General features: G+C 44.9%; 1 protein-coding gene across 3 annotated transcripts in view; it reads right to left on the reverse strand.

The window, feature by feature from the left end:
- Window positions 1–13,082, reverse strand: part of LOC134392010 (cytochrome P450 2K4-like) — a 74,650-nt gene that overhangs the window by 19,233 nt on the left and 42,335 nt on the right. For 2 of the 3 annotated variants that reach the window (XM_063115954.1, XM_063115953.1), the window contains exons 1-2: window positions 7,998–8,732; window positions 4,537–4,699 (exon numbers count right to left, since the gene is read on the reverse strand). In XM_063115954.1, coding sequence (XP_062972024.1) covers window positions 4,537–4,699; window positions 7,998–8,180 — 346 coding nt within the window. In that variant the 5' untranslated portion in view covers window positions 8,181–8,732. Of the gene's footprint in view, window positions 1–4,536; window positions 4,700–7,997; window positions 8,733–13,082 lie in introns of those variants that run through there. The other variant, XM_063115955.1, reaches the window with a different exon arrangement.

A 13,082-nucleotide genomic window follows, 5' to 3' on the forward strand; every position in this document is an offset into this window, starting at 1 on the left:
CTTGGGAGGGGGAGGAGTGATATATAAGGGAATGACTGAGGGGATGGAGAGTTCTTGTTCTGTTCGTGTTTGGTTCTGTTCTGTTCTTGTTCTGTTCTTTCCAGGGAGACTTGTTAGGGACTCTTAGAGTCTGTAGTGCTCTCTGTGTTTATGGTACTTAAATTCTGGGAAATTTGAGAGTCAGTGTAGTGAGTGGTGTCTTTAGAGTGTGGTGTGCACGTAGTGGAAGTATATTAATCAATACTGATAATAAAGAAAGTTCAAGAGTGATTGTGTGAGAGAAAGGAAAGCGCGAATGTGAGAGTGACAGGATTGTATGGAAGGTTTCAAAAAGGTTTTTAAATGTTGTTATTTGAAACAAAGCTTATGAACTTTTAAAAATAAATTTTGATTGTTTGTTTTAAAACTACCACAAAAATCCCACGTGTCTGTTTGGCATTTATCATCTTAAGTTTACATCATTCAGCACCCACTCTGACAATCATTCACCTCAACAGATATAACTCACAGCGCATTATTATATATATATATTAAATCCTTCTCCATTTTAAACCCCTTTCTCCACATAGTTTGGAGGAAGGTGGTTCTTATCCCTTGCCTCAGGCGTAGCAAGCGGTGGTGCTTGGCTTGAGCAGGGAGTAGCCTCGGCCGGGTCTGGTGTTCAGAGCCTGTGTTGCCCCATAATAAGTGGTGGCAGCCGTGAGGTCTGGTGTTCAGGGTCTGTGTCGTGGCACCTCCCAATTTCTCCGGATATATTGGTCAAGCTAAAATCACAGTGGCTCAGTTTATGCCAATCGCCTTACGAGGCAGCTTTATTCCATGCAGTATCTGCGACTGCATTCTTTGGGGCTTTTCGTATATCCGAGTTGCTAGCCCTTTCAAGACATGACCTTTCATGAGAGCTTTGCAATGCAATGACTGAACCTGGCACCAGTTACAGACATTTGTCCAGTGGCTGCACGACGGACTTACATTAGCTTCTGAGGCAGCGAGGCAGGCAATCTTTTCTGCCATAACAATCACAAGCCCCTCACAAAATTCCAATTTTGGACCATTACCAAAAAAGCAATTAATTCATTAGGCTTACAAGAGGCACGCTTCGGCACCCATTCATTTAGAATTGGGGCAGCTTCCACGGCCACAGTTCTAGATCTACCCCCGATACGATTCAGGGCATTGGCAGATGGCGATCCACAACATTCTGGTCTTACATCAGGAAAATCCGTCAGGCGGCTAACTTTCATGTCTATTTTAAATCGTTGGGGAAGACAGGTGCCGGTTCGCGTGATCATCTGTGGCCACAGTATGGTCTTCTGGGCTGGCAGAAGGGCGGCCACCTCTTCCTTCGGAACCCAACTGGGCATGAGCCAGTTTGCATCCATACAGTGGTTGGGTAGATGCGGAATGCGTTGGGAACGCCTGCTGCCCACATTATTCCAAGATCAGGTGGCTTGCGCACCACCACAAGTTGTAATGATACACCTTGGAGGAAACGATCTGGGGCTTCTGAAGGGCAAAGCCCTTATACCGCAAGCGATAGCCGATTTCAAGATTACTCGGCAACATTGGCCTGGTGTAGTAATAATCTGGTCTTGCGTGCTACCCAGGTTCACATGGCGAACAGGCTGCAACATCAAAGCAATGGAGCGGGCTCGCGACGCGTTAACAGCGAGATCTTCAGAGATCTAATTAAATATGGGGACTTCAGCATCATGCATGGTAACCTGGAGGGAGCTATACAGACAAGACGGTGTGCACTTGTCTGACATTGGCAATGATTTATGTTTACACGATCTGCAAGGGGGTCTGAGAAACGTCATACTAGGTAGATGGGGGGGGAGCGACTAAGCAAGTGGCTTGACGCCCCCCGTGGCAGGTAGGGACAGGCATCCAGAGGGATTTGAATGGCGAGCATTCATAGGCACTGTTCCAGTGATAGGTGATTCCCGAGGACTCCCAGTGTTGAGCCTTGTGGCCGGGCTGGGGGATAAGGACCACCTCTGAGGCCGACCTCTCTCACCCACCTTGAGCCTGGGGGGCTTGGGTTGGGGGTGACAAAGGAAGGTCTCCCTACCCCATCAGGGGACAGACAGCAGGGCGGCGAAAAGCTGAGTGCCACCCGCTGGGCCAAGAAAGCTCGCCCCCCCTTTACGTAGAAAGGTCTGTACGCAGGCCAGACTGAATGCCCGATAGGATACCCTTTGCAGATCTTGAATAAAAGTGGCCCAGTTTAAATCCAACAGTCTGTGTCATCTCTTATTTCTTGCGTCCGTCCCGCAATGGACTCTATGTGGTGATAGACTCATGTTAGATCTCTGTGACTCCACCTCCCCACCCATCAGAACTAGCCTGCTGCTGCATGCAGAAATTAGCTGGGTACAGCTGTGTCAGATCCACCCCCTTAAACTGAGCTAACCAGGTCCAGATCTTCACCTTGTGTAAAATCATTACGATCCCATCATGGTGATGCTGTATCCCTTTTGCACATAGGACAAACAATGACATTAGTTGCAGTATTTTGGATAATGTGGAATAAAAAGCAGGAAATAACACCATTAAAGCGGCATATGGACTGTGTAATGTGCCCAGCTGTTATCAGTGCACTTCAGTAACGCTAGAAAGCAGTAGGGTAGATCTAGCCCAGGTCTCGGTCAAATATGCCAGGTCAGCTTCTCCCTTCTCCTTCACTGGTCAGTTTCACTTCCACTGACACACCTCTCCCTGCTGAAACAACTTCAATAGTGGAATGCTTATTGCTTGTTATTGCCTCCTAGAGGTCTCTCCTTCTTAGATTTTGGCTCCTCTTTAGGTCTGAGTCCTACTATAATTACCCTGTCTTCCTCTTCACCAGATCATTCTGTCCTACTATTGGGCTGGAAGAAAGATAGTAACGGTGGCATTAATCTCTGTCCCTGTCTTGATTTGCTCAACTCATCACAGTTCTATAGACTGGAAAATGTATTTTGAAAATAATAATAATAATAATAATAATAATAATAATAATAATAATGAACCGCCCAGAGAGCTTCAGCTATTGGGCGGTATAAAAATGAAATAAATAAATAAATAAATAAATAAAATAATAATAATAATTGTTACCCAACTCTCCCTCTGGATCGAGGTGGAGTACAACACAAATACAAACACCATAAAATACATTTAACTAATTAAAATGTATAAAACTAATACATTATTAAAAGCAGCACATTATTAAAAGGCATCTTAAAATTGACCTGGGTAGGCCTGCTGGAAGAGATCAGTCTTTATGGCTTTCTTAAATTCTGCAAGGCTGTTAAATTGACAAATCTCTCCTGGCAGGCCATTCCATAACCTGGGAGTAGCAGAAGAAAAGGTCCTCTGGGTAATAGTTGTCAGCCTTGTTTTTGTTCACTGGAGTAAATTCTTCCCAGAGGACCTGAGTGTGCGGGACGGATTGTATGGGAGAAGGCGATGGACCCAAACCATGTAGGGCTTTAAAGGTAATAACCAACACTTTATACTTCCCCCAGAAACTAATTGGCAGCCAGTGAAGTGATTTTAAAGTTGGTGTAATATGTTCACCCCTAGGTGTACCGGTGACCAACCTAGCTGCCATATTTTGAACTAGTTGAAGTTTCCGGACTAGGCTTCCAACTCTAGGAAGGGGCACAGCTGGTGTATCAGCCAAAGCTGATGGTAGGCACTCCTGGCCGTTGCATCTATCTGGGCTGTCATTTGGAGTGACGGATCCAGAAGCACCCCCAAGCTGTGAACACAGTCTTTCAAGGGGAGTGTAACCCCATCCAGAACTGGTTGACACACTTCCAAACCCAGGTTTGCAGCCTTTGACAGCAAGCACCTCCGTCTTGTCTGGAATCAGCTTCAGTTTGTTTTTCCTCACCTGAGTTTACACTTGGCATAGACCAGACCACAGCTATAGTTACTAGGGGTGTGCACGGACCCCCCACTCCGCTTTACTTTAAGATCTGCCATTTTCGGATCGGCCTGCTCCGCCCCGCCCCCACTCCGCCTGTGCCCACTCCGCTCCGCTCGGAGCTCCGGATCCGGATCAGAGCTCCGGTCCCCCCCACAGGGGGGGTTACCGGGCCCTGCCGCCATCGCCGCCCATGCGGCGACGGCGGCAGAGCCCGGTAAGGAGGAGGGGGGCCTTACCTGCCTCCGTCCGCGGTCCGTCAGCGTCTTCAATTGAGCCCGCGGTTGCACCAGGAAGTCTGGGCCGCAAGTGCGGCCCAGACTTCCTGCTGGAACCAAGGGCTCAATTGGAGACGCTGACGGACCGCGGACGGAGACAGGTAAGGGAGAGGAGGGCGGTGGGTGTTACCGGGCCCTGCTGCTGTCGCCACATGGATCCGCCTTCACCTCGATCCTCTTCGCCACGCTCTGCCGGCCCCCCAATTGTCTTCGCCTCCGCCTTAAGGGCAGGCGAAGCCCCCCGCTCCGCTACTGCTTCTCCGGTCCGATTAGAAGCGGAGCACATCCCTAATAGTTACACATTTGCAACCAATACCAGTTACTACAGAGAATGAAGGACCTCACCAAAGCCCTTTGCGAACTCTTCAAACATTGGGATGATGGGCCTCTCTGCAAACGCATCAGCTTGGTTCACCAGCGCTTCCTTCACAGTGTTATACCCTGTCAACACCACCATTTTCTGGACTCCCATTTGGATGCTGAAGATAGGACCATACTGTTTTGATAACTGGAATTCAACAGAAAGGGGTGAAAAAGGAAACATAATTCTGAATATAAAGTAGATCCCTTTATACCGAGGAAAGAGTATCTAGATGTAAACTCTTTCTCACAATTCTAAGATTGAAATCTTACTGGTTCTCTTATTGGTTTTTTTTTTTTTTTTGGCATAGTTGTAATTCTGTTTTTTTATTATTATTATGGTGTTAGGTTTCAGTTATTTTAGTGTTCATTGAACTGTATAATTGGTTTAAATGTGTAAAATGTCTTATGTTACTTGGGTAGGGTGACCCTATGAAAAGGAGGGCAGGGCTCCTGTAGCTTTTGTAGTTGTGATGAAGAGGGGATTTCAGCAGGTGTCGTTTGTATGCATGCAGCACCAGGTGAAATTCCCTCTTCCTCACAACAGTTAAAAATGCAGGAGCCCTACCCTCATTTGTATCTGGTCAAGTGGGGCAGGGCTCCTGCAGCTTTAACTGTTGTAATGAAGAGGGGATTTCACCAGGCACAGCGTGCATACAAATGACACCTACTGAAATCCCCTCTTCATTTTTAACCTTGCTGTTTTAAATCTGTATTGGTATTTTAAATCTGTATAAATCTATTGCTGCTCAGTTTTACCCTGGTTGTACTTCTATATATTATTTTTATTGTGTTTTTATAATATTTTTTGTTTTATACCATTGTTTGTTTTGTACTTTGATGCGTGTGTGATACAAATGCAATAAATAAATAAATAAATAGTCTTCTTAAGAAGGGTGACCATATTTTGGAAACCAAAAAAGGAGGATAACAGGGTCGCCCCGAAGGAGGCATGTCCAGCACCAAGGGGGCGTGCCCACCCGAACATAGCCTTGGTCACATGTCTGATTTTACAGCACACATTTAAGACAAATCTGTTCTACATAACATCTTAATGTTAAAAACACTGAAATAAAGAACAAGTGAGAGATTCAATGTATCTGAAATTAACTTCACTCACTCCTACTTCTGTAGGTTTTGCTGTACTTTGAAGCTTTTGCTATACTCTGTGTGTTACATTCTCCCCTTCCCTCAAATCTCTTTTCTGACTGTATCTTCACACATTGCAAGCTGCTGTTGTTGTTAACAGGGTTTGCTACTGGCCGGCCGGATGGCTGGCTTTTTTTAATTTCAATTTTTTTAAAAAAGCTTGTGTATAATTGTCACAAGTTTCTCTATTCTAACATTAGGGTGGGTGTTGTGACAGTGAACACTACTTTGCCCATTCACACTTCTCACTTGTATACATTAGCTTCTCAAGGCTTGTGTGTTGGCACCACTTCGCACATCCAGACTTTGAACTCCTGTCTACTTCCTGCACAAGCATGCGACTCTGAGACCCTCTTCCTAATGCCCTGCATTTCATGCCAGCACCATGGGGCTAAGTTACAATAGATGTCTCTGGGTTGTCTGTGCAGCCTCTGTTGTCTCTCACTCTAAGTCATTGCAGACAAACCAAAGCCTCCAGCCTCAAACAATCTCTGTCTCTCTCTCCCCCCCCCCTCCAAAGTCTCCCAATGGTCCAGCTAGGCTGCACACTTGTGGCTTGGGATATTGCTTATTGCAGGTTAATGCTTGGTCATGTCTGGTGACTCTTACATCATCATCATCATCATCATCATCATCATCATCATCATCATCATATCCCGCCTATTGCCCAATACTTTAAAAACCTCTGCCACCAGCCGCCTCCACCTCCTCTCCTCCTGCACAACTCTGATACACTCTTAAAACACTCTGCGTGGCAAGCCGGCCTCAGGGCCAAGCAACAAGTGCATCTGGGTTGCCTTCAGCTTCTATCTGCCTTATGCCAGCCTGCCAGCCAACATTTCCAGCCTCAAATAATCCCCCACCCCACCCCTCTCTCTGCCAAAGTCTCCCAACAGTCCAGCCAGGCTGTGCACTTGTACCCTGTGGCTGGGGGTAGGGCAACAGCTTATAGCTTGGTTGCATCCGGTGACTCTTTTTTTAAAAAAAACTCCGCCGCCAGCTGCCTCTGCCTGCACCAAAACTAGACTCCGAGATACTCTTTAAAAGGCTCCAAAAGATGGTGTTTTTGGAGATTGAAGAAATTGTGGAAATGAAGATAGAACGAACACCAAAAGTTGAATTGCTGTCACTATTTGAAGAAGATTTTAAATGTAAAAAGGAAATTAAGGAACTGATAACGAATTTGTTGACTGCAGCAAGATTGATTGTAGCTAGGAACTGGAAGATTCAAGGGGAATATTCTATTGAAGAATGGTATAAAGAAGTATGGGATATAGCTATTAATGATAAATTGACAAGTAATATTAAATGGAGAAGAGGTATAGCTAAATCAAATGATTTTGCAGGAATTTGGAAACAGTTCCTAATATTTGTGTTTTCTAAAGGAAGTGGGAAACCACCAGCAGAAGAAAGTATGAGATTCTGGAATCAGGAATGAGATCCCGAGGTGGGGGGTGCACTTGTATGTTAATCTTGATTATGTTATTAAGATAAGATATTATGTATTCAACATTTCAACATTATGTAGTATGTTGTTGTTGTTGTTTTATGTGAAAATGTAAATGTGTATGTTTAAGTATTGTAGAAAAATAAATTTTTTTTTAAAAAAAGGCTCTGTGTGGTACAGCAGCCTCTCAGGGCTCAGCGACAGCCACCTCTGAGTTGTGTCTTCAGTCTAACTCTGTCTCTGAGAGATATGCCAGCCAGCCAAAGCCACAATAGCTATTTTTCTCTGGTATGCATTTCAAATGTTCTACATTGCATCCCAGCAGTGCAGTCAGAGCCTAGCTCTCAAGTGTAGTGGAAGCGAAGCAAAGCAATGATATGCCAGGTTCCAACATTCACAGCAAGAGGGCATCTGCAAAGAAGAGAGCCTCTCTCTCGACTGGAACCTTACTGTTGGTCGTGAGAGTTTTTCTCTAAAGATGACCCTTCATCGCCCACGATGTGGAAATTCTGTTTTGCCCTGTGGGAAGCTTTGAATGACCTCTCCGTTCCCACATTTTGATTTGATTTTTAACAGCCCTTTCTTCTGGCCCCTTTCTGAGCCCACTCCTGGTTTTGTCACATATTCTTCAGTCCCCTAGCACCCACGCCCTCCCCCCCAATTTTCTAATGGCCATTCGAAACAGAAACCCAGCTATTGCAAAGAAATAAGCATCATCAAAACAGTATGTAACATAGGTTTATTAATATATGCATATTGCTACCTGCATTTGGGTTGGGGCAAGCGGGCTTCACTGATCAATTTAAGGCAGTGATCGTTGCCCTGCCAAGGAAAGAACAGAAAGCATTACCTTGAACATTGATCTGTAGGGCCTCTTCAGATCCATTATGTGGAGATTTCCAATAAGTGGTAAAGGCCTGGGTCCTGGTGGAAGATTTTGAGAGCTCTTATTCCAGAAACTGGCCATTTTCAAAATGAATATCGTAGTAAGGGCAAATAGGAAAAATATTAAAAAGGGATCAGTCCAATCCATTTCCTTTCAGCAATGGAAGTTCCAATACTGCTTGTTCAAGGACAAGTGCTGCTAGTTGAGGTAACCCACACAAATGTTTCCTACAGCTGTATTAGTCATTGCCTAGACATCATCTCCAATGAATCATTAAACTATTTAGTCCAATGTCCCATTCTCCCATGCCCTACGCCAGTTTTCTGTCTCCTCCCCAGCTGTTCAGGTTTACATTTGATAGTTTACCTTTCACTTGGATACGTGGGTGGGTGGTGCCTCCTTCCTCAAATGATAACGTTGCAAAACAGGTCTCATGAACTTGAGGGCTAGCCAATACTCCGGATTAGCTGTAAGTTTCTCTTACTATGTATAACGAGCAGCATTGCCAAATCCTCCTGGGTAATTATTGAACTGTGAGTCCTGAGAGATTTTTGAAAGTGCTATTTATTTATTTAATATGGAGATGGGGAATGTGTGGGTCTCCAGCTGTTGCTGGATTATCTCTCCCATCATCGCTCACCATTGACTATGCTGGGAGTTGCAGCCCAAGAACATCAGGAGGACCACGTATTCCATACCGCCGATGTCAGGAATCCATGACATGGAGTTAATTAGTTTAGTAGGCCCAAAGAGCAGCACATATATATCTCTTTTTAAGTACTGAACTAATGTTTTGATGCTTTTCACAGCATTTTTATGTTTAAAGCCCTATATGGCTCGGGTTCAGGTTATTTGAAAGACCGTATTCTCCCTTATGAGCCTGCCTGTGCTTTGAGATCTTCTGGAGAAGCCCTTCTTTCAGTCCCACTATCTTCACAGGCACGCTTGGTGGGAACATGGGAGAGGGCCTTCTCGGTGGCTGCTCCAGTGCTTTGGAACTCTCTTCCCGGGGAAGCTAGGCTGGCTCCCTCCTTGATGGGCTTTCGGAAGCAGGCTAAAACTGGTTTGTTCCAGCAGGCCTTTGGAGAATAATCTGGCCCTCCATCTACGTTAATGTCTTATAATTTTGTTGTGTATTTTAAACATTTATGTTTCCCGACCCCTAATGTATGTCTTAAACTTTGTAAGGACGTAGGCCCAGCATTGGGCAAAAGGTGGGATACAAATAAATATAATAATAATAATAATAATAATAATAATAATAATAATAATAATTTTTCACTCTTTCTGCCACATCTTGTCTCTGCCTTCATCTTCCTCCAGACTCCTCTTTAGGCTAGCCATTTATGTATCAGCACAAATGAGGAAATATGTTACAAAAAAGAAGACAAGAGAAAAGATAGAGATTTGCAAACAATTGGCATATGCTTGTTTATAAATGTGTCAATGACCTGCCCTTTTAATGTCTATTTCTTCAAACTTACAAACAGCCTTGACCCAGATGTTGGCATCCATAGTCCCTTTGGAATACCACATATTTTTTGCTGAGGCTTCCAAACTCAGAAAACAGGAAGCTTTTTGATGTATCAAATGTGTCAGAGAGCTTTTCCATATGGGGCATTTATCCTGCAATTGGGAATGATAGTTTGCAAGTCCTTTAGATGATGTTGTCATCCTCTAGTGCCTGTCCATTTCTATTTTCTTTAAAATGGAGATAATGAGGTAATAAAAAGTGAATTGAATTCGTCATTATTATTATTATTATTATTATTATTATTATTATTATTATTATTATTATTGCACCAACAATGTACTTTGTGTACATTGTACAGAATATACAAATAAAACAGGGAGTTGCCCTATAAGAGTAGTGCCATCTAGTGGCTTTATAATGAAGCATATAGAACTTGCAGATAAAGGCAACCCCTGGGGAAAAAAAGAAAAGAGGAAGTGTGCATGTGAAGAAGCCGATCTTAATCCCACAAAGAACCCAGAAGCAGAAGCCCTGGTAAAGCTGTGGGATAAAAAGCCCTGTGTAGTGAAGCTATCAAGACCATCCCTTTTTTAATTAACACTTTTATAACCCATGGTCCAGCCCAAAAGGTGTGAAGAGGGGTAACTGCCTGCATGCCACACCTTTACATCATCTATTTAGTGCTGCATCGGTTTTGGAGTTCCTTGGTGGATCACATATGTCCTATCCTAATTCAGGGAAAGAGGATGCTCTAGAAGAGGTATGAGCAGAAAGAAGCTCTCCGGAGTTTTGGACTTCAACTCCCAGCATTCCTGACCATTGGCTATGCTGGGCTCCCGATGTTTTGAACTACAAAACAACTGGAGATCTACCTCCTGCTCTAAAACAGTGTCCCCCAAGCTGGTCATGCTTGCTGGCAATGATGGGACTTGCAATCGAACACATCCAGAGGGCACCAGATTGTGGAAGGCTTCTGTAATTTTTTTTTTAAAAAAGGGTCAGAAGGAGGTGGCCCTAAATTGCTCTTCATCAGTTGTCCACAACCCCACAGTCACCTCTGCTATCATGTTCTCCATCCTGTCTTCATGGTTTATCTGCTTTGAGAGAATGAGAATTTCACTTGCGCTTTCTACCTCCTGTCGTAAATCACCGAGGTTACAGAGATTAGAAGGCGAGAAATGTCAATAAACAGTCCGTAGTCGAAAGCCAAAATATCTGTCTGAAACCTGGTCAATAATATTGTTTTTATTGTGCTTGTTGCAACTATGGGTTGGAACAATAAAGCTTTGTTGTTACTACTACTACTACTACTACTACTACTATGTTAATGTACTTTCCCATTTATTTAGTAGTTTATTTCTTACAGTTCATATTATATACTTCCACTTCAGAAAGGCTCAGAAGCCCCTGACCTTTATTTATTTATTATAGTCATTTATATACTGCCCTTAATAAAATTCTCAGGATGTCCTATAATTATATATTTTTTAAAATCAGAACATCCAAACAATCAGCAATATAATCATTTAAACAAAATAAAAATCAATACTTAATCAAAATTAAATTTAACTTCCATTTTAATGCTATCAGAAAGTACAGCAGTGTATTTTCTTCCACATCAGTGGCCTTCTCAACTATTTGATGGATTGCAGCCTTACTTGTATTTCTTAGGTAATATTCTGTATTGCTGTTCAAACAGATTAGAGAGATTAGAGAGCTAGTCAAAATGGTAAGATTTTATTGTACAGCACCATGTACATTGATGGTGCTATATAAATAAATAATAATAATAATATTGCCTTACTAATTTGTAAAACTAACTCTCTCAAAAAAAGAGTCTTTCGAGAAAGACTGGTGTACAAAACATCACTACTTCAAATTACAGATGTTTCTTGTTTAGTTTTGTTCGTCTATCTGATAAACTTTGCTGTTTTCTGCACTTCAAATCCTCTAACACTGGGGGCCTTCCTAGACGAGGCCTTAGCGCGCCTTCTGACCCGGTTTCCCTGCTGTGCGTCCAGTTGACGCACAGGGGAATCCGGAGGCAGGCCATGCTGAGGCCTGGTCTAACGCGCCATAAGCGAATGCGCTTATGGCGTGCATTTTTCCCAGCTCCGGCCTCAGGCCGGGGCTGGGGGAAGTGTGGAGACTTCCGCGGCTCCTCGCTTACTCACGAGGAGCCGCAAAAAGCCGCGGACCTGGCACAGCGCTCATAGGAGCGCTGTGCCCATCGGCGGGGGGGGGCGAAGGATGGCAGGGGCAAGGATGGGAGGGTGGATGGCACGGAGGGAGGGCGGGTGCGATCGCGCCGCTCGCCGCCCGAGCAAGCAGGCAAGCGGCGCTTGCCCGGGCAATGCCACCCCTTCCCAGGCATTGCCCGGGCAAGCGCCGCTCGCCTGCTTGCTCGGGCGGAGGCGGCGCGATCGCACCCCCCTCCCCCCGTGCCACCCCCCCCTCCCATCCTTGCCCCTGCCATCCTTCGCCCCCCCCCCCCCCCCGTTTTTTAAAAAATAAGTAAAAAAGCCACTTACCGTCTCCGGAGTCTTCGGGCCAAACGCGGCCCCTTTAAACAAAAAAAAAATGGCGGACGACGCAGGGCTTGCGTCCTCCCTGCGTCTCCGCCGTCTGGAAGCCTGGGGGAGGCGCGCTAACGGTAGCGCGCCTCAGCCCTGCCTCCCTGCCGGCGTAAGCCAGCAGGTCTAGCAAGGCCCTAAATCTCATTTGGACATAATTAGTTGTTTGACTGAATGTGGTCAGTCAAACATTTAATTATGTTTTAGAGTGTCTCTACAGCAATCACATTGTTTACCTGAGGCTACTGCGCTTCCTTTTTCTTGGCGTCATTGATATGAGCTGATTACATGCGAGGAGAGGGGTGACAAGATGGCTCCTTTAAAGATTTGAATCAAGGGAGTGCCTCCTTTCCTCCTTGGTAGGTATGCAAAAGAGGGTGGGGAAGTCTTGTTTTCCTAGGTGAATATGTGCTGTACTGTTTCCTTGCAGCCCCCAGGAAAGCCAGAGCTTACTTCTGAGTAGATGTAAGATTGCGCTTTAAGTCAGTAACCCTTGGCACACTTACTTGGGAGTAAGCCCCATTGAACAAAATGGGACTTACTTCTGAGTAAACATAAGACTGCATTGTTAAGGCTATATTGAACTTAAAGGGGTGGGATGGGGTGGGGTGGGGGATCAGATCTTCCTCCCTTGGTTGCAGGGAGGGAGATTTACCCTCTTCTCCCTTGATCGCAGACATGGGAAAGTCCTTCCTTGGCAAGTTCATAGAATAGCAGAGTTGGAAGGGGCCTACAAGGCCATCAAGTCCAACCCCCTGCTCAATGCAGGAATCCACCCTAAAGCATCCCTGACAGATGGTTGTCCAGCTGCCTCTTGAAGGCCTCTAGTGTGCCCACAACCTCACCAGGCAACTGATTCCATTGTTGTACTGCTCTAACAGTCAGGAAGTTTTTCCTGATGTCCAGCTGGAATCTGGCTTCCTGTAACTTCAGCCCGTTATTCCGTGTCCTGCACTCTGGGAGGATCGAGAAGAGATCCTGGCCCTCCTCTGTGTGACAACC

The sequence above is a fragment of the Elgaria multicarinata genome, chromosome 2 (genome assembly GCF_023053635.1).
Source record: "Elgaria multicarinata webbii isolate HBS135686 ecotype San Diego chromosome 2, rElgMul1.1.pri, whole genome shotgun sequence".
Taxonomy (NCBI): Eukaryota; Metazoa; Chordata; class Lepidosauria; order Squamata; family Anguidae; genus Elgaria; species Elgaria multicarinata.